General features: G+C 42.0%; 1 protein-coding gene across 3 annotated transcripts in view; it reads right to left on the bottom strand.

Annotated features, from left to right (window-relative positions):
• Positions 1 to 22485, bottom strand: part of DOCK1 (dedicator of cytokinesis 1) — a 216011-nt gene that overhangs the window by 178579 nt on the left and 14947 nt on the right. For all 3 annotated transcript variants that reach the window (XM_075257678.1, XM_075257680.1, XM_075257681.1), the window contains exons 2-6: positions 10162 to 10245; positions 8461 to 8501; positions 7359 to 7414; positions 4668 to 4764; positions 3374 to 3522 (exon numbers count right to left, since the gene is read on the bottom strand). In XM_075257678.1, the coding sequence (XP_075113779.1) occupies positions 3374 to 3522; positions 4668 to 4764; positions 7359 to 7414; positions 8461 to 8501; positions 10162 to 10245 (427 nt within the window). The remainder of the gene's footprint in view (positions 1 to 3373; positions 3523 to 4667; positions 4765 to 7358; positions 7415 to 8460; positions 8502 to 10161; positions 10246 to 22485) is intronic.

Genomic DNA, 22485 nt, shown 5'->3' with positions numbered 1-22485 from the left:
TACAATATCAGATCAACAAGCAAACAATCGAAATAATGGGAGTACATAGGAAGAAAGTGGAGGATGGAAAGGGAAAAGGAAAATAAAAATAAAAATGGAGTACCGTATTTACTCGAGTATAAGCCGAGGCCCCTAATTTTACCACAAAAAACTGGGAAAACTTATTGACTCAAGTATAAGCCGAGGGGGGAAATGCAGCAGCTACTGGAAAATTTAAAAAATTAAAATGGTCGGAGTTTTTGGGTGCAGTAGGTGCTGGGGAAGGGGAGGGGGTGTTTTGGTTGTCTGTCTGCCCTTTCCCTGAGCTTGAGGACTGTTTTTTATTTCCCCCACTTGGAATTCAGTCTGGCTGAATATAGGGTATCTGCAGTGCTCCTATTAACCCCTTGCCGATGGAACAGAAGCACTGCAGATCCCCTATATTCAGTAGACCGGGCACTGTCAGACACAGGGATACCTAATGTGTATGTGTTTCACAGTCATTTTTTTTACTTTTGTATGTATTCTAGGGAAAGGAGGGATTTAAAACTTTAGAATTTATTTATTTTTTTTGCACTATTTTATGGGACATTCTATACATTGATATTGTGGCTGGTCATAGACCCAAAAAAAATAAAATAAAATATTTTTTTGCTGACTCGAGTATAATCCGAGAGGGCCTTTATCAGCACAAAAACTGTGCTGAAAATTAGGCTTATACTCGGTGGGTAAAGGGAAAAAAAGGTGGGTAAAGGGAAGTATATAAAAAAGTGAGGAAGAAAAAAAAAAGTGAGAGGAAAAAGTGAAAAACAAAAAAGAGAGTAGAAGGAATGAAATGGACATTATGGTGGAGAAGGAGGGAAAAATAAGAAGGTAATGGATGAAAAGGGGAGAAAGGAGAGGAGGGAAAAGGTAATAGGAAAAGTAAAGGGGAAAAGAAAGAAAAAGGAGGTGAGGAGAAAAGTTGTTGAGATACAAAAGAGCAGAAAGGCTGGCAAGGGAAGAGAAGGAAACAAAAAGTGAAAAAGGAAAAGTGGGTGATTGTGAAAAGTAGAAAAAAAAAACCAAAAAACACAACAACCCATAACCGATTGTAAGACAGCCATGTATGACGTTTCAGTTACTGACCCCCTACATCAGTGGCTCGGTTAGATGTCACACAATATAACAGACATCAGTAAGAAGAGAATGTAATGGAACAGCTCATAATTTTAACCCTTAAGTACTATCATGGTGTCTATCATACACCACTACCATAGACATATCATTGGGACAGAAACCATTGTCGCACTTAAGGGTAAATCACAAAACATTAAAAGGACAAGTGTATTTACAACCTACCCTAAATACAGAAAAGAAAAGGTTAAAAAGGAGACGTCAGAGAGTGACCTGCACTGTCTGTAGACTCATCAGAGGATTGTAAAGTGACTTTTCCTGCCTAAGCTAAGCGTGGAGATAATGTCTTGTAATATGAAGAATGCATATGTCCTAGATGCAGCACAAACAATGTATTTCGGAGCCTCAGAGGATATCACATCCATTACTTCTTGGGAACGGAAGATGTTCCTCGGCAAGTCTTGTTTGCCATTTGTCAGAAGTTTTAGAACAAAACGAATTCTCAAGATGTTCGCTCCTGTTTGAACACAGAGCATCTGGAGGCTAGGCAAACTTTAAGCAAATACGCTGGCAGATGGTAAGACACAATAACAAACAAGGAATTCATTAATTGCGAAGAAGGTTAGGCTGGAAATTCTTTATTGTGAATAGAATCGAGGATCTGTCTCAAATACGGTTTCCACGCAAAGCAAAACGCGGTCACGGAAAATGCAAAACTGCCATATCACACTGAACCATGCACAAAATTACATTTTCATGAAGCAGTCAGACTGTAAAAGGCTAAAAGGCAAAACGCATACCTAAACACCAGCCACCCCAAGAAAGGTAACCGTCTGGTTATAATAAATGCCTAAATATTCATGAGTGCAATAGTAATGGCTGTAGCCTCAGATAAGGAAATCATTCGGCTACATTAAGCTCAGAAGAGGAACTACAGCTACAAGTTTACTGTTAAAATACCTGCTCGTATTACACGATACAAAGAAACATACAAGATACACAGCATTGTCGCTACATCGTGATACAATGGCTACAACTTTAAAAAAAAAAACATTGCAATATTGGTAAATTATTCAATATATTGACAGCCCTTACCCATTTCTATAGTCTTCAGAGGAACTGAACCTCTCTGACTTTCCCCAATGTGGCCACTTATACATTCAGGATGAACTTACAGTATTCTTTAGACCAGTATTTGGTAACTTTTCAAGTGAAGTACCCCTTAGTGAGAAAATGTCCTGACCAAGGTGGCCTTTAAAGGGGTTGTCCCATCACAAGGATCCTATCTATACTGCTTGTTAATGTGACTGTAAGACTTTTCCTAAATACATTGCTTCAGCAAAACTGCTTTGTTTGTCCACTATCTTACTTTATTCTTTTTTTTTTTTTTTTTTTTGACACATCCCTTGACTTATCTGGTTATAAGTCAAGTGATGTATCTGCTGCTCTGAGGGGGGAGGGCGGAGGGGCTAAGTGCACGGGAGCGAGCCTGGAGGGGGGGGGGGTTACCCTTTGGGGGGGGAAGGGGCCGCCAATACAGACCCAGCATCCGCCTCTCTATTACAGAGGGGAGGGTTAGACACCAGCACAGATGCCTGCAACATCGCTATGCTCCTGCCCTGCATGAAGCCAGCTGTTGGGGGGGGGGGCGGAGGAGCGGAATAACAGCATCGCTGCTGGCTTCAAGCAGGGCAGGAGCATAGCGATGTCGCAGGCACCTGTGCCGGTGTCTAACACTCCCCGGCATCCGCCTCTCTATTACAGCAGATGCCGGGTCTGTATTGGCATTGTGAAGGCTAGACTGGTCTCACCATCTATGAGTGTGCACGCAGGGCCAGTGGCATCTCGCCGCTGGCTTTGCATATGTAACCCCGCCCACCAATGATGCAACAAAGCAGGAAGACAGAAGATTTTACAGCAACGAAGACTGGTGAGTATGCGACGTGGGAATACCCCTTTAATCTTGAAACCTCCCTTCCCCCACTCTCCCTCCTATTCTGTATGTTTGTTGTTACTCCTTATTTTGTTTTGCTGTTAAATTGTATGCCAATTTTGCAGTTGAGATTAGGCAGTATTGCTTCTTTCTGCTATTTTGGGTATTTGTTTTGCTTTGTCTCCTTTTCTGCGTATTGTTAGATGTTTTTGAAAAATTTCAATAAAAATTACAGTTTAAAGAAAAGAAAAAAAAAGAAGACAGTAGAAAGGCAAGCTAATCCAGACGCCCACAATAGCACATAAGAGCCGCCGTATAAAACGCCGCTCATTAAAATCTACAGACCTGTTTCCATAATCAATCCTGGCGGTGATCTTCTTTTTCAGTTCCTTCAGTTCATCTTGTGGCAGCGTACCCGAGAGGATCTGCGATCTCCACTCCACCAGGTCACAGATCATATTCCGCACACAATTAAACATTTCCCGATTATCTTGCTAATAAAGAGGAAGATAAAAACCTGATTTATTTCACTTCATTATAGAATGGGAGGGGGGTTAATATATAATATACAGATTATATACACACATAGAGCAGACCTGAACACTCTTGTTTGTACATTGCAGTAACACTTTATTAAAGGTTCATTTACACTAAGCAGATGATATTCATATCTGAACCATTGTGATTTCCTGTAATAATTGCCTATTGGAAATCAGCAAAATTATCTACAATAAAATGGATATTACATGCACAAAATACTAACCATCTTCTGTGCACATAAGGTAAGGTATCCACTTGTAGCATGTTTAAGTGATGTAAGGGTCTGTTCATACAGGGGTTTTTTGTCAGGCTGCAAAAATTCTGGTTCAGGTCGAGTTCACACCAGCGTTGGCTCTCCGTATTTTTCACCCTTTTTGTATGGAAACTGAGTGGAAACCACGCAGACCCAATTATAGTCTGTACTGCTTTTTTTAATTAATGCAAATGTGAACCTAGTGTTTTTTGGGGGTTTTTATATGATGTGTTTGTTTATGCATTTTTTGCTCCAACACGCTGTATGGACCTGGAAACTTCAGTCAGCGGTTTTTGATGCCATTTTCACAAAAGATGCATCACTTTTAGAGATGAGCGAACACTGCTCGGATCAGCCGTTCCGAACAGCACGCTCCCATAGAAATGAATGGAAGCACCTGGCACGTACACTTTGCCGGCGGCCGGTCGCCGTGCCAAGTGCTTCCATTCATTTCTATGGGAGCGTGCTGTTCGGAACGGCTGATCTGAACAGTGTTCGCTCATCTCTAATCAATTTTTTTTCACCTCCTATTGGTTTCAATAAGTTTTTCAGCTAGAGGAATAAATCCACTACTGACTCCCAATTAAATGAAAGGGAGGTGTTTTTTGAGGAAGAATTTGAGGTGGGTTTGTGTGAACATATCCTAAGAGTGCCCCTACCCAACCTTCATTTCCTGTAGTCTGACCTTTACATCAGGACATTGGAAGAGGCCAAATTAGCAATTCGGCTCTGCTACATATAAACATATGAGACATTGTAAGAAAGAAATAAAGCACTCAATTTGAGCAGGGGGGGGGAAAGGGGTCACTGAAGACATCCTTTCACAATTCTTATAAACACACTGACCACATAAAGCTGCCGCCATATGAAGGACCATTCCCGTAAAGTTGTAGTGACTTCTTGCACAAGAGGAATCTCACAAGGCACGACAGCTTCATGTTGCCTGCAATACATAAATTCCATAAAGAAAACATAAGAAATAATATCACGGACACACATAAAAGGGCAGACAGACACTAATAGGGATGATGAAGGTACCGTATATTGTACATGAGCAGGATTTGTACAATCTTTAACCATTTCCATTTTTATCAACATCTCATGAAGATTCCCCTTCTGTAGTAATAATCACCCCTGGCATCACAGTTCGACTAGTGCAGGGGATATGCAGGATTACATGGCAGTCACTACATGAAATCTTTCAAGGTTCCCTTAAACAGACCCCCTACATTCCTCCCCCCTCCCCCCCGATAACTCTCATCCTCCCTGCAACGTCTTACAAAAAAAATCTCAAATGTTCAATATGAGTAGCAGAAGAACAGCATGACACAGATGTAAGAATAGAAGTTACAGAATTATTTCATGAGACAGACACATCAGAAGAGATGATGGGTTTATTCTCACAAAGGGATTGTTCACTTTGTGCAAAATCTTTCTGTTAGAAAAGCACACGGTAAGCTGGTGACTAGTCAGGTTATGGCTCATCGTGCAGAGTCTCCGACTTGTCCAACCTTACCATTTCCTTTGCCAACAGTGATAGGTCTCTTCATTGCTAGATCTTGTCGTATCAGAGCTGACATTGTAGACCATCTAGGGCACAATCTACAATGTCAGCTCTAACTGAATAAGATATGACTATGAAGAGACACTGGTAACTGGTAACACCCAATCATCCATTTACTGATAGTTTTCTAGGATTAATGGCAGATTGTAGGCGCTCCAGAATGGCTAAATAATGTAGAATGCAAGTATTTCCTAAAATGTACATGTCACTTTCTAGCGGTTTGCTGTCAAAAGAAAAGTGACAGATGTTTTCTATTACGGCATATGTGTTTTGTTTGACAAATAAGCAGTAACTGGAATGTAAGGAAGGGGACAAATACTTTTATACAACTCTGTACTTTGCTAAAATTTCCATCTAACAACCTCCTATTGCAGAATTAGGGCCCACTCCATTGATGTGATGTGAATTGACCCTTACACTATCAATAGGAAAGAAACTAGCCTGACTGATGTAAAGCCTATTATACCTTGTGCAGCATCTTATACTTTAGTGACTTCGGCCTTCATTTTTCTTGTATTTGCATACTTGCCAGCAAGGCTACCGGCCTAATCACATCATCTATTCTCTATTTGTGAAGATCGGAAAGTCGTCCAACGCAAAGCGATTCATCATTATCGAACACAGGGATCAAAGTTTGCTCTGAAACTCTAAACTTGTTGCCATCAAAACTTTCCGCAAGTCGTTCGGTGTTTGTAACTACTCATTCATTCTACCAAAATGAACCCACTTTCTGCTATTTTCGTCCTGGAAGTCGGCTCTAGAAATCAATTTTGTAATCAGGCTAGAGATGTCATTATGCAGTAATCAGATGATTAGAATACCGGCGTACCACGTATCTAATCTGGAGGGGAAGACAAAGACGACAACAACAACAACAACAACAGATCCTGAGCATAACTTCTGAACAGGGGCCGTCGGCTCCACGACCTTTGCCGGTTTTGTAATTAGACGCTATAAAAGGCAGAAATCAACGTGTAACCCTTTAATGAACAGACACTTTATAGAGATTCGTGCCATTTTTAATATCCTTTTTCAGCCAATTTTTTTTTTTTTTTTTGCTTTAGTTGTATTAGGGGTATAGTGCACAAAAAAAACAAACAAAAAGGTTTTGGGTTTTTCCAAATTCCTGTTCTTTAGCCTTAAAAATTTCCTCTGCGCTCTGGCACACATTGGGGCAAATTTGCCACTTTTATAGTATTAAAACTTCTGGTTTGCGACACTTTAAACAGCACTTACACCTAAAATTGGTACAAGGGCAGTTTTTACGCCACCCTCACTTTACAAAAAAAAAAAAAACAGGTCATGCAGTATTCGGGGCTATGGGTCCAAATAGAGTCGCCATAATTTCTGCCAGTTTTCGGAAGTAAATGAAGCTGGCATAAATTTTAGTTAGTCAGTCTGCTGGAGGATGCGTCCGATTTAGGCCGTGGCTTACACTTCGTCATAAATCAGGCTAATGTTTCAGCTCTGTAGAAACCATCAAGACCGACACCGAGCGCAAATCTTGATGAACCCTCCCTCAATGTTATGGATGGTGTCCAGTAAATGGGGTGCCTATAGCACTGGACTGGGGTGGGCCACAAGTTCTTTATCTTTCTTTTATTGTTTTTGCACTTAGTACATTTATTAATTAGACATATAGGTATAGACCATCCCTTTAAGATCTGGATCACCTGCCACAAAAAGACAGCAAAGGGTTAAAGGGTTGTAAAATATATCTGGTCTTCATTTTCTGTGCAGCAAGATACAATATATTGCCCACTGTTCTTCTCTATTCCGGGCTTTGCTGAGGCTAACTGTGGTGTTCTGCAATGGGATGATGGACAGGAAAACCAGAATCCCTAAGAACCATGACACCTTATTAGCTAAAGCATATAAGTCAGTGATGGTAGGGTACAGGTTGCCACCACGCTGACAAGGTCTAGTATTAACATTAGTTTATTCATGAAAAAAAAAATCAGAAGTCAAATTACCCTTTTCCTTCGACTGTGGCTTCCTTAAGATGTACATAGCTGGCAGGAAATATACCCTGGTGAGAAAACAAACAACACGGTAATTACAATGTGTATTCACTGAAGCAGATTATTGTATATAACACCATGAAGCCTGACAATGGAGATCCTTGTATTGGTTGTAAATCATGACCAGAACTAGGGGGGGTTGTCTACTTCTTGCACAGCAAAGGAACTGCACACTTATGATATGCAAGTGCTCACAGGAAGGATTCAAAATCCAAATACTAATCTTTGGAAAAAAGAAAAACGCACGTTGACTGCAAATAAACTAAGTCCACCTTGTATTCGCCATCAAAGATGCAAAAAGGGGTTGTCTAGTCACATGCAAAAACATCCTTGTATACGAAGGGAACTCCCTGCTCACCATTTGTAGTACATCTACTTGCAGTCAGTGAATACAATTATAACCACATCACTCCTGGTCATAAGAATGGGTTTTCATCAAATACATGTGTACCACATCTGTTGCCCTGCCAAAAAAATCCCACGCACTGGTTTACTTTTATCATTCGTTTGTAGTTGCAATGTATATTTAAGCAGGCCAGACAAGTAACAGATGATCTCTCAATCCCAGTTATCTCTATGACGTTCAAACAATGGCTTCCAACAAACAGGAACCCGTTTTGGTAGAAGTAAAACTTATCAGAACTGCATAAAATCTTCCAATGTATTTCAGCACTGGCAGACGTGTGGCAGTAGGTGTGAGACACAGAACAGTCTGAATTTTCTTGTAATCTTAGCCAATACTAAAATGAGGTGCCCCTGCCCCGATCGCCTGGTCTATGACAAGAATATTGCATGCATTAAGCACAGCATCAGACAGGAACATTACAATGCCAAAATCAAAAACTCTAACAATAAAATAGTAATAACAAGAGAGAGAATAGAGAGACTGCTGTTCTGATTGTAATGAATGGAAAACCTATATGGATTTATCTGATTGTCAGAAGAATGGAGGAGATTTGGCATTATAAAGTCTGGGTAATCATCCAAATGACAATAGAAAGAGGCAGCAAAAGAGATTTCATAAGTCATTTCTGGAAATTAAGGGGCCACATACCTTTTTAGATTTCTTCCTCAATACGTAACCTCTGTACCACCCTGTAAGGAAATAGTAACAACATTTAGAAACAGCAAAGCAGACCTTAATCTTGGCAGCTTTCGTGTTGAAGGGTAACAATCTACTTTTATCATTGCTCCGTGTTCCTGTTAACCCTTTTTTTGTGTATGAAGTTTATAGGGCCCCTTCACTCTTTTTTTCCCCCCAACTTACTTTATTAATTTATATTTTTACCTTTCGTCTTTTGTAACAATTTGAACAAGTTTCCTTTTCCAGCGTCTTTCGTAAAGCTTAGTCCTATATAGCTTATGCCAAGATTCTCTCTTTCATAGGTGGTTAAGCTGCTACCAGTGGAGTCTATTCTTTACTAGAGATGAGCGAACACTGTTCGGATCAGCCGATCCAAACAGCTCGCTCCCATAGAAATGAATGGAAGCACCTGTGACGCCGGCCGGCCGCCGGCAAAGTCAGCGTCACAGGTGCTTCCATTCATTTCTATGGGAGCGTGCTGTTCGGATCGGCTGATCCGAACAGTGTTCGCTCATCTCTATTCTTTACCTATTGGAGATTAAACCAACACAAAGCCGAGCATGCATGTGTGTGGAGGAATCTGCCAAAACAGCCGTCAGTCGGAGCAGCGTTCATCCAACAGCTGAGGTGTATGGTTTTTGGTTCCACACTGCTTCACTTACCTAGTCTTCTGTTTAGTATCTGACTGCAAATTTACAACATGTATACTAACACAAGCTTTTCTCTTTGCCACCGTGCCAGGTCTACCTTTTCTTGAATGGTGCCCTTTATAAAATGTGTTATAATTTGTCAATAAACTTCAGATTCAGCTTTACATGGTTCACCAGACAGACCATCCCTATGCTCTGCAACTTGCTAATAGACTTGAATTGAGTCCACGACCAGCGCTCCAATGAGAGGGTATTAAATACACAAACACAAAAAGTACATGACATGAAGCATTAAAAGCTTGTCAGAAAAACAACCTTCAAGTCTGTACCGTCAGCTGTCCCCGTCACCAGAGCCGTATTGGATATTACTGGAAAGTCTCTGCTTTCTACACCATCTATGTACTGTAAACCTGAATAGCATAGCTCATGCTTACTGCGGGGACGTCTATAAAAATATCTCTGATTAATCCCAGATTAACAGTATTTCCTCTGTATTGTACAGCAAGGCAATGAAACCTCACAGCAGGGTTTCCAACACCATGCCAGGTCATGGATACATATTAACCTAGTTTTCCTAAATGCCTATGCTTTTAATGCAGGCCCAGAAAAAAGAAGAACAACAAAATAATAGATTAAAAGGTGCCTATATACATCAGATATACAGCTGAACCGTACACAATGAGAAGCAGAGGATGTCTCTCAATAGAGAAGTAAGGGGAAGAAAACCAAAAAAAAAAGCAGGATTTCACAGAAAGGAGGCAAGCTTTGGTAATAAATAGATTACAAAATATATGTTTCTGCAGCATGTGCATAACATTCTGCAAGCCTCATTCAGATGAATGGGGGTAGTCACAGAAATTTCTACAACATATCTGCACTGTGAGAGTCATTGACATCTCTGTATCATCACATAATGAAAGAACCTTGTAGGCCTATCTGTAATAAAACCCAATGGACATAAGATAAGCAATGCTCAAGGTAGTCAGGCCTTGAGCTAGTCACAATCATGCTGATCTCTCACCTTCATGAGTCTCCAGTAAGTGCACAGTGTCTCCGATCTGTAGCGACAACTCATCCGGGGCTCTGGCATTAAAGTTGTAAAGAGCTATAAAACACATAAAATAAACATCCATGTTAGAGATCGCCCCATATCTGCAGAATTAGGAAACATTTAGCTCATAGAAGGAGGCTAAAGATGAAAGCTGCGGCCGCTATGGATTTCCACACTGGATGTGATGCATCTATTGATTTTAATAGTTGCCCTGTTGTGCTTTGATGCACAGTAAACAGACATTTGCCCTGAACTTTGTAAATGAACGCGGGGTTCCCAGAAGGAGTTAACAATCCAATTAAACCCCTAACTGAATGACTTTTACCCCCCTCTTTGAGTGCCAGTACACACAGCCGCAGTTTTGGCCTCTTAGTACACTATCGCTACATGTACGGACATGGTTACTGCAGCCTCAGATCTAAACATGAGCAATCTGATATACTGGATATAAAAGAAACAAGCACGGTAACATTGGCTGCTTGTAAGGCTCTATTCAGATACTCCGGAAGGCTACACTTAAAACCTAACTAAACTTTCGATATTCTGGTAGTATTTATGTCATTAATAAATTTTGTAATATACCTTATTAATAGAGATGAGCGAGTAGTGTTCGATCGAATACTATGGTATTCGAAATACTCGTACTCGATCGAACACTACTAGCTGTTCGAAGTTTAAGGTTCGATGCAGAACCAGTGTTGATTTACCTTTCCGAAGTCTTCTCCGTGCAGCGTCCCCGCGGCGTCTTCCGGGTGGAATTCACTCTGCCTAGGCATCCGACCTAGGCAGAGTCGACGGCGCATGCGCGGGCATGCACGCGCATGCGCAGTCGGCTCTGCTCAGGCGTTGGGCCTGGGCAGAGCCGCACGTGCATGCGCCGTCGGCTCTGCCTAGGCCAGATGCCTAGGCAGAGTGAATTCCACCCGGAAGAGGATGCGGGGACCCTGCACCGGGAGAAGACCGTCACTCGTGGACTTGGTAAGTATAATTTGATCGAACGTTGCCTACCCCTGAAACGAGCATTTCCCCCCCATAGACTATAATGGGGTTCAAAATCCATTCGAACAGTCAAACAGTGTGTGGCTGTTCGAATCGGATTTCGAACCTTGGACACTTTAGTGTTCGCTCATCTCTACTTATTAACAAATTTTGTTTTGTTTCTATGAAATCCTGCATTTTTCACTCTCCCTTGCATCTCTATTAAGAACTGTCCCTGCTTCTCATGGTGTACAATGTATGGCCTGTGTAAAATGAAGAGAAATGGCTATATCTCGGGCAGAATAAAAACGTAGAATTTACTTTGGGCGTCATGAGAAAGAGGAGAGTCTCAGCTTTCATAAGACATCAAGGATGCAGTCCTATAGGTATGATTTCCAGAGATAATAGCTGGTGAACAACAGTCAGGATTGGGATATGTATAGCTGCAGCTGCGTATGAACATCCCAGTCTTGACTGCGTCTTCAGGCAGTGATATCTCTGGAAGTCAAACAGGTAGAACTGCATCCTTGGTGTCCTATGAAAGGTGAGAATCTCCTCTGTGATAGGACACCAAATGCCAGAGATATATCCGTTTGTAGTGACCCCCACCCTCATTTTCACACAATGAGAAGCAGGGACAGCTCCTCCCTCCTTCCCTTACTGGACTATTGAGGTAAAGATTGCACTGACACGCGTCCACAAGGCACCGGTCACACTAGCATCGTGACTGACAAACCCTATGGACTTGCAACAGCCAACATCATATTTTTCTGTGTCTTCAAAAACAATATAAACTGTGCTATTCTGTTCTGGGGGAGGGGGGGTTCTGCAAGAAAACAACCCAAGTGTGAACAGAGCTTTACAAGAAGTATGAGGAAATCGTTTGAGCACCCAGTTTGCATAGGGTAATGCATGCAGAGTTCTTAATGATCGGATAAATTTCAGTAGCCAGACAGTGATATTTGGCTGCCGACCAGACAGTAATGCTTTGTTACAGCCAGTAATGGGAGGCGGCGTATCAGATGTGACATGTCCTCTTTAGAGGAGTTGTCCGTCTTGTAACAATACTTACATAATGACTTAGTAATTGTCTAATAATAGTATCAGGAAACACAAACCCTGCAGATTTTTTATTTATTGAAACCTTTATCAGCAAACGTTCCTATATACTATCAGGAATCTACCTGGCAAGACATAAAAGGTGCCAATGTGTATAGGAGATAACAGACACCTGCTATAGTTGCTATAGAGTGCATTACTCAGCAGGGAGCGACAAACAGCATATTAGAAAGCTCCTCCCAAACCAAAAGTCGGCATAAAATCTCTGCACAAAACAGAGATATGATAGGCTGAGTGTTAGGAAAAGGTCTTTACTGGTGAATTTAGCAATGTTTTATGCAAATGTCAAGCGCTTTCCATAATGTTGCACCTCCCTACATTTCCTCCCTCATCTCTATCGCCCAACCTGTGCTTTCCATTCACTCAATGACCTAAGACTTACATCCTCTATTACCAGAACCTTCCACTCCCATATACAAGATTTCTCCCGAGCTGCACCACTTCTCTGGAATGCTCTACCCCGGACAATCAGATTAACTCCCAATTTCTACAGCTTCAAGCGCAAACTAAAGACACGTCTTTTCACACAGGCCTATTACAACTCCTAATGTAAGCAAGCAGCTCTGAACAGATTCAAGTGATCGGGAGCAGAGGTACAGTTCCCTGGCACTACTACACCAGTAAATGGCATTCTGTATTGGAATCACTAGAAAACTGCAGCTCTGCCCCCATTCACCTGAATAGAAGCAGTGCGGGTTACTACAACATACAGCTTCCGGATCAGGGTTCAGGAGTTGGAACCCCAAAGGTCAGATACTGAAAGCCTATAATGTGGATATATTGTCAGTTTCCAATAATTTAGTGCTACAAGATCCTTGGTCAAAGGGGTGTGTCTTTACGCAGTCAGTACTGTCTATACTGATTGGACAGTGTTCGACTGTGCAGGGACATGCTTCCAACTGTTACCACCCAGCTGTCCATTAATTCATAAATGTCAATAAGGAATAACAGAGGAACCACATAATATATAGTAATGCTAGGTTTACATTAGTGTCACCTCTCTAGATAAGCGGGCTGCTAAGATGGTAACACATGGAGTCCGATGGACCCCAGTGACCACAATGCAGGACTTTTTCTTCCATCGATTTTCCGGTGGACATTGCAATGAAGTCTCCAATAAGAAAAGAAGCTCCAGAGTTGTTATATTATGAGGAATTCAAGCATTTACTAAAAGAGACAGGTCAGGAGAAGAAGTGACAGATACTTTTTAAGGCATCGCAACGAATAAGTCGAAAAGCAAATGAGCAAACACATGCATCTTGACAAGCAGCGCTTGCAGAACACAGTGGGCGGGATATACACAAAAACAGGCTGAGAAAGCCTTGGATTAAAGGAGACAAATTGAGATAATCCACTACTTGCTAATAAATATTCGCAAGTCTTGAAAACACTGCCAGTAATCCCCGGTCTCATGTGCATGAGGATAAACTTGAAAGTTTATCAGTTTACTGAAAGGAAGGCGGGAGGCGGCAGGTTAATGTATGTCGCGCTGGGCTTCTTATCGCCTTGTTTTAAAGCCCTGTACATAGTGATATTATGGAAGTGGTAGTACTAGAAAATAAACTGAAGTATGAAGTCTAATGCTACACTCAGATGACCAAAGTGCACGACGGCTGGCCCCACAAAACCAATCAAGTTAGTTTTTCTATACCCCCAAATAATGGTGGACCCACAAACACCAGCAAGTCTCTGATCACACCAAGATAGCTGGCCACCATTCTCTTGAAGGTAGGACCCTGACTGATCAGTTATTTAACCTGTGGTCTAACCCCTTTAAAGGCAAGGTGAATAGAGATGAGCGAGTAGTGTTCAATCGAGTAGGTGTTTGATCGAATACTACGGTATTTGGAGATGAGCGAGTACTGTTCGGATCAGCCGATCCGAACAGCACGCTCCATAGAAATGAATGGATGCACCTGGTACTTCCGCTTTGACAGTGGCCGGCCGCTTAACCCCCTGCGTGCCGGCGACGTCCATTCATTTCTATGCGAGCGTGCTGTTCGGATCGGCTGATCCGAACATTACTCGCTCATCTCGAACGGTATTCAAAATACTCGCACTCGATCGAACACTACTAGCTGTTCGAAGTTTAAGGTTCGATGCAGAACCAGCGTTGATTGGCAGAATGCTATACATTCTGCCAATCAACGCTGGTTCTTCTCTTACCTTTAGAAGTCTTCTCCGTGCAGCGTCCCCGCGGCGTCTTCCGGCTGGAATTCACTCTGCCTAGGCATCCAGCCTAGGCAGAGCCGACTGCGCATGCGCAAGCATGCCCTCGCATGCGCAGTCGGCTCTGCCTAGGCCCCGATGCCTAGGCAGAGTGAATTCCAGCCGGGAGACGCCGCGGGGGCGCTGCACCGGGAGAAGACTTCAAGGGGAATCCAGCCCGACCATCACTTGTGGACTTGGTAAGTACAAGGTTATCGAATTTTGCGTACCCCTGAAACAAGCATTTCCCCCCATAGACTATAATGGGGTTCGAAATCCGTTCCAACAGCGTGCGGCTGTTCGAATCAGATTTCGAACCTCGGACATTTTAGTGTTCGCTCATCTCTAATGGTGAATAACCCGGGTGTCTATTATTTTGCTGCTGTTTCTTTTTCAGCTGTGTCTATACTCACCCTGAAAACTGCACCATAAATATGTTCTAAAGTCATCCACGCTACATAAGACTGGAACCCTAAAAACATGTCTACTTTAGGTCTTTATATGCAAAATTTCTCGGATTTGCAATGCTTATTTTTGGATGCCAAACATCTAAAAATGTATTACAAACGGCTTTCTGCGGCAGTATGGCTATACATTGGCTATTAGATAATTACATTGGTCAAAACAGGTTTAGAAAGGAGACTTGGCTTGTTCCACTCACACATTTTACTCCTCTATTGAATACAATGCCCTGAAGGAGGGTTTTCTTGTTTTTCTTTCCAAAAATTTGACAAAAAGAACTTGTGTAGGAGGAAGGTAGATGTAAACATACAAAAGAAAGAAAAAAAGGCGTATGCCTTGACTGGGTGAATAAGGCAGGCGGAAGTATTAGGACATGATCGCATTCAGTAGGAGAGCCTGCCAAAAGTCAACGGGTTTTGCCAAGGAAAGTTTCCATGGACCGATTTTTTTTTTTTTCCTCCTAAAGCGGCCACTACAGGGAAAATGCAGAATTACATACGTCATTTAATGTATGGAAATCCATGGAGCTGGTCCGCCTGAGCAAAAGACTTTGCTCCTCAGTAGTAGTATGAGTAGTAGTAGTAGTATGCATACTCAACAACCACTCCAATGGAAATGCTTGTGGTCAGGGTCACGTTCATTGGGGAATCTTCAATGGAACTGAACTGAAGTATGACCCCATCCATTCACCTGTCTGAAGAGGGCACCACTGTTCCATGTGCTAATGACGTCATGTACATTGGTTACATGGTACAGCAGCCAATCAGTGCCATTCAAATGAATAGTGCTGAGCTATATACCTCCCAGAACACCACTTTAAGTGCTAGGTACACCTTCAGAGAATTTTTTTATTGTCCTAATATATCTAACATGAAACCTGAAGCAACTGGTGCAATAAGCATTAAAGTGCATCAGAAGAGCGTACCCTACATAACTGCTCACACCCCGAGGAAAGTGCAATATACCTAGGTTGGCATTTATAGCAGTAGCATAGCAGATACAATTAAATATTATTCCAATTCTGTGAGTGTCTATTGGACGAGGCTGAAATCCGTGAGTTGGGCCACTGAATCCTGTATATATTATAAATATATACGGTAATATAAAAACAGAACAAATGTACCAAGTCGTCCTTTTCTGCCTTTACCTTTCTCAACATGAAAAGATGATAAAAAATGTTGATTTATCATTGTAGAGTTCCCTTCAAAAATACAAGATCCAGAAGCCCGTCAGATGTATTCCATAGAGTTACTAAGAAACCTGCGCCCACACGGTAAAGTGTGTAGAACCAGGCAGCACAGAATGAACTCCTCACCCCAGAGCTGTACAAATCATTAATGAAGCGAATATATATTCTACAAACCCAAGAGGAAAATGAGCCAAGAAGAATAAAATAGCAAATGCTCCACTAGCACACCAAAGACACTGGAGATCGCCACCAATTCTATCAGATTTGATAGCAAGAGTGATGTCATGTCTAGCGCTATCCTTCTGTCAGGGCGCCAGATACCAAGAGAGAACCAGAAGGACTCTATACCAGTCAACTGAGCACCATTACAATCCATGGGATGTCAAATCCTGCACAGTCATAATGCGTAAGTGAACAAAGCCTGACATTGCTAAAAAAAAAAAAAATGGCCTGGGTGCATGCGCAGTAGCCGTAGTAGAAGCAGCATGCTACTGCGCATGCGCCCAGGCCATTTTTTTTTTTTAGCAATGTCAGTTCGCGAGCGCCGGAGGAAGACGGGACCCGAGCACATCGCAGGAAGAGGAGGCGTGGATGAAGAAGACGGCTGACCCTGAATGGCCGCCCACCGTGCATGATGGGCAAGTTTTTTCTTTTTGGTAGAGTTGGAAGGGACCTCAAGGGCCATCGGGTCCAACCCCCTGCGAGTGCAGGTTTTCCTGCACTCGTAGGGTATTATTTTAAAACTGGGGGGTAGTTTAATATAACTTTAGCGGTGTCTGAATAGCCTTTTTAAAGGCTATTCACGCATATGTGGGGCTCTATCAGCATGATTTTGCTGATAGAGCCCCTTTAAAGTGCAAAATCACGGCCGCAAAATAGCGCCGCGTATACGATCCACGCTCCCATTGAAATCAATGGGAGCGTATACGGCCCGCAAAATCTCCCACGGCGTCTACGTGCCAGATTACGAGCCAAAATACATCGTGTGAACCTTTCCTTAGGTAGTTTCTGCATCAGCTTTTACAAATACCCATGTCGAAAATTCAGCAGCAGAGTCATCTTCTGCAGACCTACCTAAGGGGTTTCCCTACCTCAGATATTTATGGAAAAGACACCAGATATTCACCCACCAACATGTCATTCACCACTGGACTCACTCCAGGTTCGGCAGTGACGGGTATAAATGTGAACACTTTATTTGCAGTTATACAATATGGAACGGGCCTTAGGCTTCCTGCACCCATGTGCACAGAGTCTCGAACAAAAGCATACAGAGACCCTATGGAGATGTAGGTATCCGTGTGCTGCAATAAGGTGTTCCTTACTCTCCACAGAGCAATGATTCTAGGTGAGTATACTTCCATAATGGATCATGACACAACTGGGCCCATACAATTCTTTGGCTATAACATTTGGTCCTGGGAAGTGTGTAGGCAACTGGTAAGAAGCTTCCTGCGACAGATTCTAACCTGTGCGTAGAAAATTCCTAACATTCTCCGAAAGGTGACATCACGGCCTGCACAACATATAGTAAATACCACTATTGTATTACAGCAAACACCGGGCTTGAGCCTTTCATCCAATGGAAGAATTCAGAGTAAGCCAGTATATATGTTTAAGGTGACAAACGTCCTCCTTAGACTTCCATTTTTTTCTGTATGTCTCTATATAGTAAAATATGGTTGGCTTTAATTTTCCATATAGTTTCCCCAAATAAATAGAGGTTTTTGATGTCTACAGAGTATGGTGGTGACCCGATGCTGGGAACTGAGCTGTTGCATTTCAACATGCCCGATCCTTGTGTTCTCAGGAAAAATATACAACAAAGAGTGTTGTCTTGCGTCTGCTTATTTCCTTCCTGCACATCAGAATACATGCACACATATTCAACCAAGCCTAACATGCATGTATTTCTGGAAAAGGATTTGTGCATGTAAAGGGGTATAGCAAATTTTTTCCGAGGGACCCCATACATCCATGCATTACAGACCACCCATTAAGTTTCAAAGATCTCATGTAATACTTGACGATGCAAACACACATTTTTTTTTGCTGTGTACCCTCACAATTCACAACTGATCACTCACCTGGCGTTGCATTAACAGCTTAGCGATCTCTATATAAAACAGATTATCCAAAACAAACAATCCCTTTAAGCGCATGTACGGTATCCTACATTAGTAACCACTCTGCAACGGTGAACCTTGTGGTCAGGTACGTGACTGACGTAACTGCAGAACACTCTCTATCCTGACAAAGAATGTGGGACATGTCCCAACAGATAACACACAGCCACATTCACGCTCTGATATTTCCTAACCTTACAGGAAGGCAACGAGACATTGCGAGTATTAATAGTGAGAATGAACAACACAAAAAAACTGACCCAACACATTGTGATTGGACTAAGTACAGGATTTGTTAGTTTGTAATGATCTATTCCCGCATGCATCGACTTCCTGGTGAGAATCTGTTTATATGCAGCAAGCAATAAGACCAGGTAAAGCTGCAGTGTAAAGCATGAAAAAGAACAGAACAGCAACAAAAGTCCCCAGGGAAACAAGATGGATTTATGACCTCTGAATGAAATAAGATGGATTTATGACCTCTGAATACCTTCAGACAATGTAGTTAACTGGGCCCAAATGGAAGAGAGTGAATACTACTCATAGAGGACATGTATAAGGCAGTACAATGGCTCAGTGGTTTATACTCTTGCTTTGTAATATCCACATTGTGGTTTTTAGCACAACCAGGGACATTTAGTATCTGGCGTTATGTTATGTTCTCCTTATGTTTGCATTGGTTTCCTTACAGTCAATGCCGTGTCCCAGGTGTCTAAGTGGGTCCAGAAGTCTGATGCATACACTGGAGTAGTTCTTTACAAGACCAGGCCTTCCAGCTGTCACTGTATAGGCCTCGGATATATAAAAAAATAAAAAACCTGTGGGACAGAATTGTGTTTTAGCTCTCATTCACACACATCCACATGTTACAGAGCTGCAGTTCTCATACATGCACACTACAGATATAATCTATATAAAGCAGCAGGTGCATATAGACTATACTGCAGCAAGTCCCAGAGCACGGCGGTGACATTTGCAGTGTTGCATTACAGTACACATCTTGCACTACATTCCCCTGCACCTGTAAATCTTCTTGTGACATCATCCTGGCAGACAATATGCTTGGTGCTTTCACTGCCAGCGATGTAGCCAGCAATAGAAGAAGTATTACAGTATGTGTGGTGGTTAAATGCAAACAGCACTGCACCTAGCCTGAGGTTTTCACTAGTAGTTGTGAAACGTATTCATCTATTTATATATCACTAGGCCACAATAAACCAAAACCACAGCATTAATAGCTGCTAAATCACAAATAGAACGTGCAACACTATATACAGGAGCCTGTAAAACAAGAGTGCAAGTCTCAATCAAATCCCCAGGTTCTTCCAGGAATACCACATATCAAGAAGGATCCGCAACATCTTGGGTACGTATAAAAATTAACCTTTAATCCATGAATTAAAAATTAGCCCCGATGGGCAAACAAACAAAATAACTAATACATAGTACAGTGCAGAAAAAAGTCAGAAAGGTGGATTAAGGGGCTTTAAGGACCCCGAAACGCGTTAGTTGCGGTTTTTTATCCACCTTTCTGACTTTTTTCTGCACTGTACTATGTATTAGTTATTTTGTTTGTTTGCCCATCGGGGCTAATTTTTAATTCATGGATTAAAGGTTAAATTTTATACGTACCCAAGATGTTGCGGATCCTTCTTGATATGTGGTTTTCCAAAGAATTTTGAAGCTCCTAGGAGTCAGGAGACAGGGTCGTGCACCTGGGACGTCTATTTCAGGGTGAGCTAACCTCTTGCATTTTTTTTTTTTTTTTTTTTCTGATGTTTCTTCCAGGAATACTTACAGATGGCCTGGGCTAAAGATAGGTAGTAATAGTCTGACCCTCCTTTTCTCTGCAGTGAATGGGGCTGTCAGACTGTGCAGGGGGCATTGTTCTTGTGAATGTGGATTGGCAGGGGACCTTGGTGCTATTGGCGTATTCCCTGGAAAAACATCTTTAGGATCTCAAATGCAGCTATAGCCCCAGAATGCATTTTGACAGCTAAAATGGGTTGGGTCCACAAGAGCAACATATTACCTATCTGCACACAGGTGACGTTATCTGACCTCTTGGCCCCCACCTATCACGCATGCTCACACTGCCACGTCATTCAGCTCTATGGAACTACCATAGGTAGCCAAGCATTGGAACTTAGCTTCCCTTTGGCAAGAACAGGTCAGTGTAGTCCACCCACCGACTCAGATTCTTCCACGGTCTGACTCAGACCCCTTCATAAACGGCTGACCACTAGTGTCAGAAGTGTGAATACGCCTCCCAGACTACATGAACATGACAGTGAACACGCCGAGGGGAAAAAAAAATATTTTATAGCGGATGACGCTCAGATGACGTCAGAGTGTAATCCATCCCCAATTGCATTCAATGGGGGGTCCCGTTCCGATGCCATGGAGCAGGATACTCATCACAGTATACATAGGGTTTTTAACATTCCCATCCTCATGCTTTGTAACATAAGGATTACAGATTTTCTTTGCAGAAGTCAACCAAAAATCTGCAGCAAATCTATAGTGTGTGAATTCATCCTTGTGGGAAGTAGTTTCTGACCACTTCCCTCTGAACTGAGGCTGCCGACAACACTATGGTTAACCCGTCCTTTACCCCTCCACAAATACAAAGAGTGAAGGAAATGGATTCGATCTACATCTCTTATACTTAACATCCTACTGTACATCCTTATGACATGGACTACTCTTGAGGAACCTTCAAGGTGTTCTTCAGGCAGTTTACAAGTTAGCACGTATTGAGATGGCCAGGTTGAATGCGGTGTCTAACCAGCTGCAGAGAATTGTGCCGCAAAGCCAAAGCACTGCGTCAGAAATCCACTGCGCTGAGATGAAAAGTGAACAAGAATGGAGGCAGATGTCCGTCTCAAATTCCTCTTCATTTTCGTCTATGTGAACAATCCCTTTATCCACTCCAAACCGGGTCTCAGAAATGCAGCAAAATCAACACAAATACAGCTTTTCTGCTCTGTCTGTTCTCAACCTCAGGATTGTTTCATAGAGTTTTTTTTTTTCTTGCGTGCTTTTGTTTTTACTGGGGGAAAAAACTGTGCAGCCAGAGGTTTGCCGCAAATCAACAGAATCAGGAAACGCGCTAGAAAAAGTGTGTTTTGTCACCTTTTTGGTGCATTTTACTAAAAAAAAATGCATTTTTTAAAAAAAAGGCCACAAGAAGTCTTTTCCCAAATACCTTTCAATATGCTGCAGAAAACTCATTTACAAAATTGCATTTTATAATACTTTGCTAAGTCCATGCTGAACTTTTTGGCTGAGACTGCAAAGGAGTTGTAACCTTACCTACAACTGTATTTTAAGCAACATTTGCAATCCACGTAGCAAGCTGACAACCTGGCTGTTTTCATGTACGACAACTAGACGCTATGTTTGATGGTACCAAGCATGTCGCTAAACACTGAAGAGACAACAAGGAAAAACATCACTTGAAGCAGACATGTATATGGTTTGTGGAGCCGGGCGACATTCTTTTCCTTTAAGTGTGGCTTGTGAATACAAACATACAATGTCTAATCCAAATATACAACTACAGCGACAGTCACCTCCTAAACCAATGCAGAATAATCCAGGACGGCCGCCTGCTCGGAAACGCTGATCACATGACTAGGACTACTCTAATTCTAATTATTGGGCACTTCTATAAAGCTGCAGCGCTCAACACCCCAGTGATCTTGAGAGGGCAACATCCCTACCTCAGAGACGCTCAGGCTACACGCAGGGTCTTGGAAAGTCAAAAGGTTTTTGTAAAGGAGACCAAGCAAAACGTTATTACAAGAGAAATTACTGTCAAAGCTGAAGTGTACATGGAGAGCAAAGTAAGCAAGTAATACAGCACGAAAACATAACAGAGAACATTTGGTGAAATATCCGATTTATACTGTATTCACACAACCGGTTTTGGTTTTTCAATAAAGAAAAAATAGCAGTGAAATTGGACAAAAAAAAAAAAAAAAGAAAAGAAAACAGCCTATTTTTCCCACAGTAGGGGGTATAGAGATTGGCGTTTCTTAAAGAGATCATCTCCACCAAACCACACTTTCTGCATTCCTTAAAGGGGTAGTCCCATCACAAGGATCCTATCTATACTGCTGGTTAATGTGAATGTAAGACTTTTCCTAAATACATTGCTTCAGCAAAACTGCTTTGTTTGTCCACTATCTTACTGTATTCATTTTTGTT

Source organism: Leptodactylus fuscus, chromosome 10, assembly GCF_031893055.1.
Source record: "Leptodactylus fuscus isolate aLepFus1 chromosome 10, aLepFus1.hap2, whole genome shotgun sequence".
Classification (NCBI taxonomy): domain Eukaryota; kingdom Metazoa; phylum Chordata; class Amphibia; order Anura; family Leptodactylidae; genus Leptodactylus; species Leptodactylus fuscus.
The sequence above is the reverse complement of the archived record's forward strand: the minus strand, read 5'-3'. Positions and strand labels throughout refer to the sequence as shown.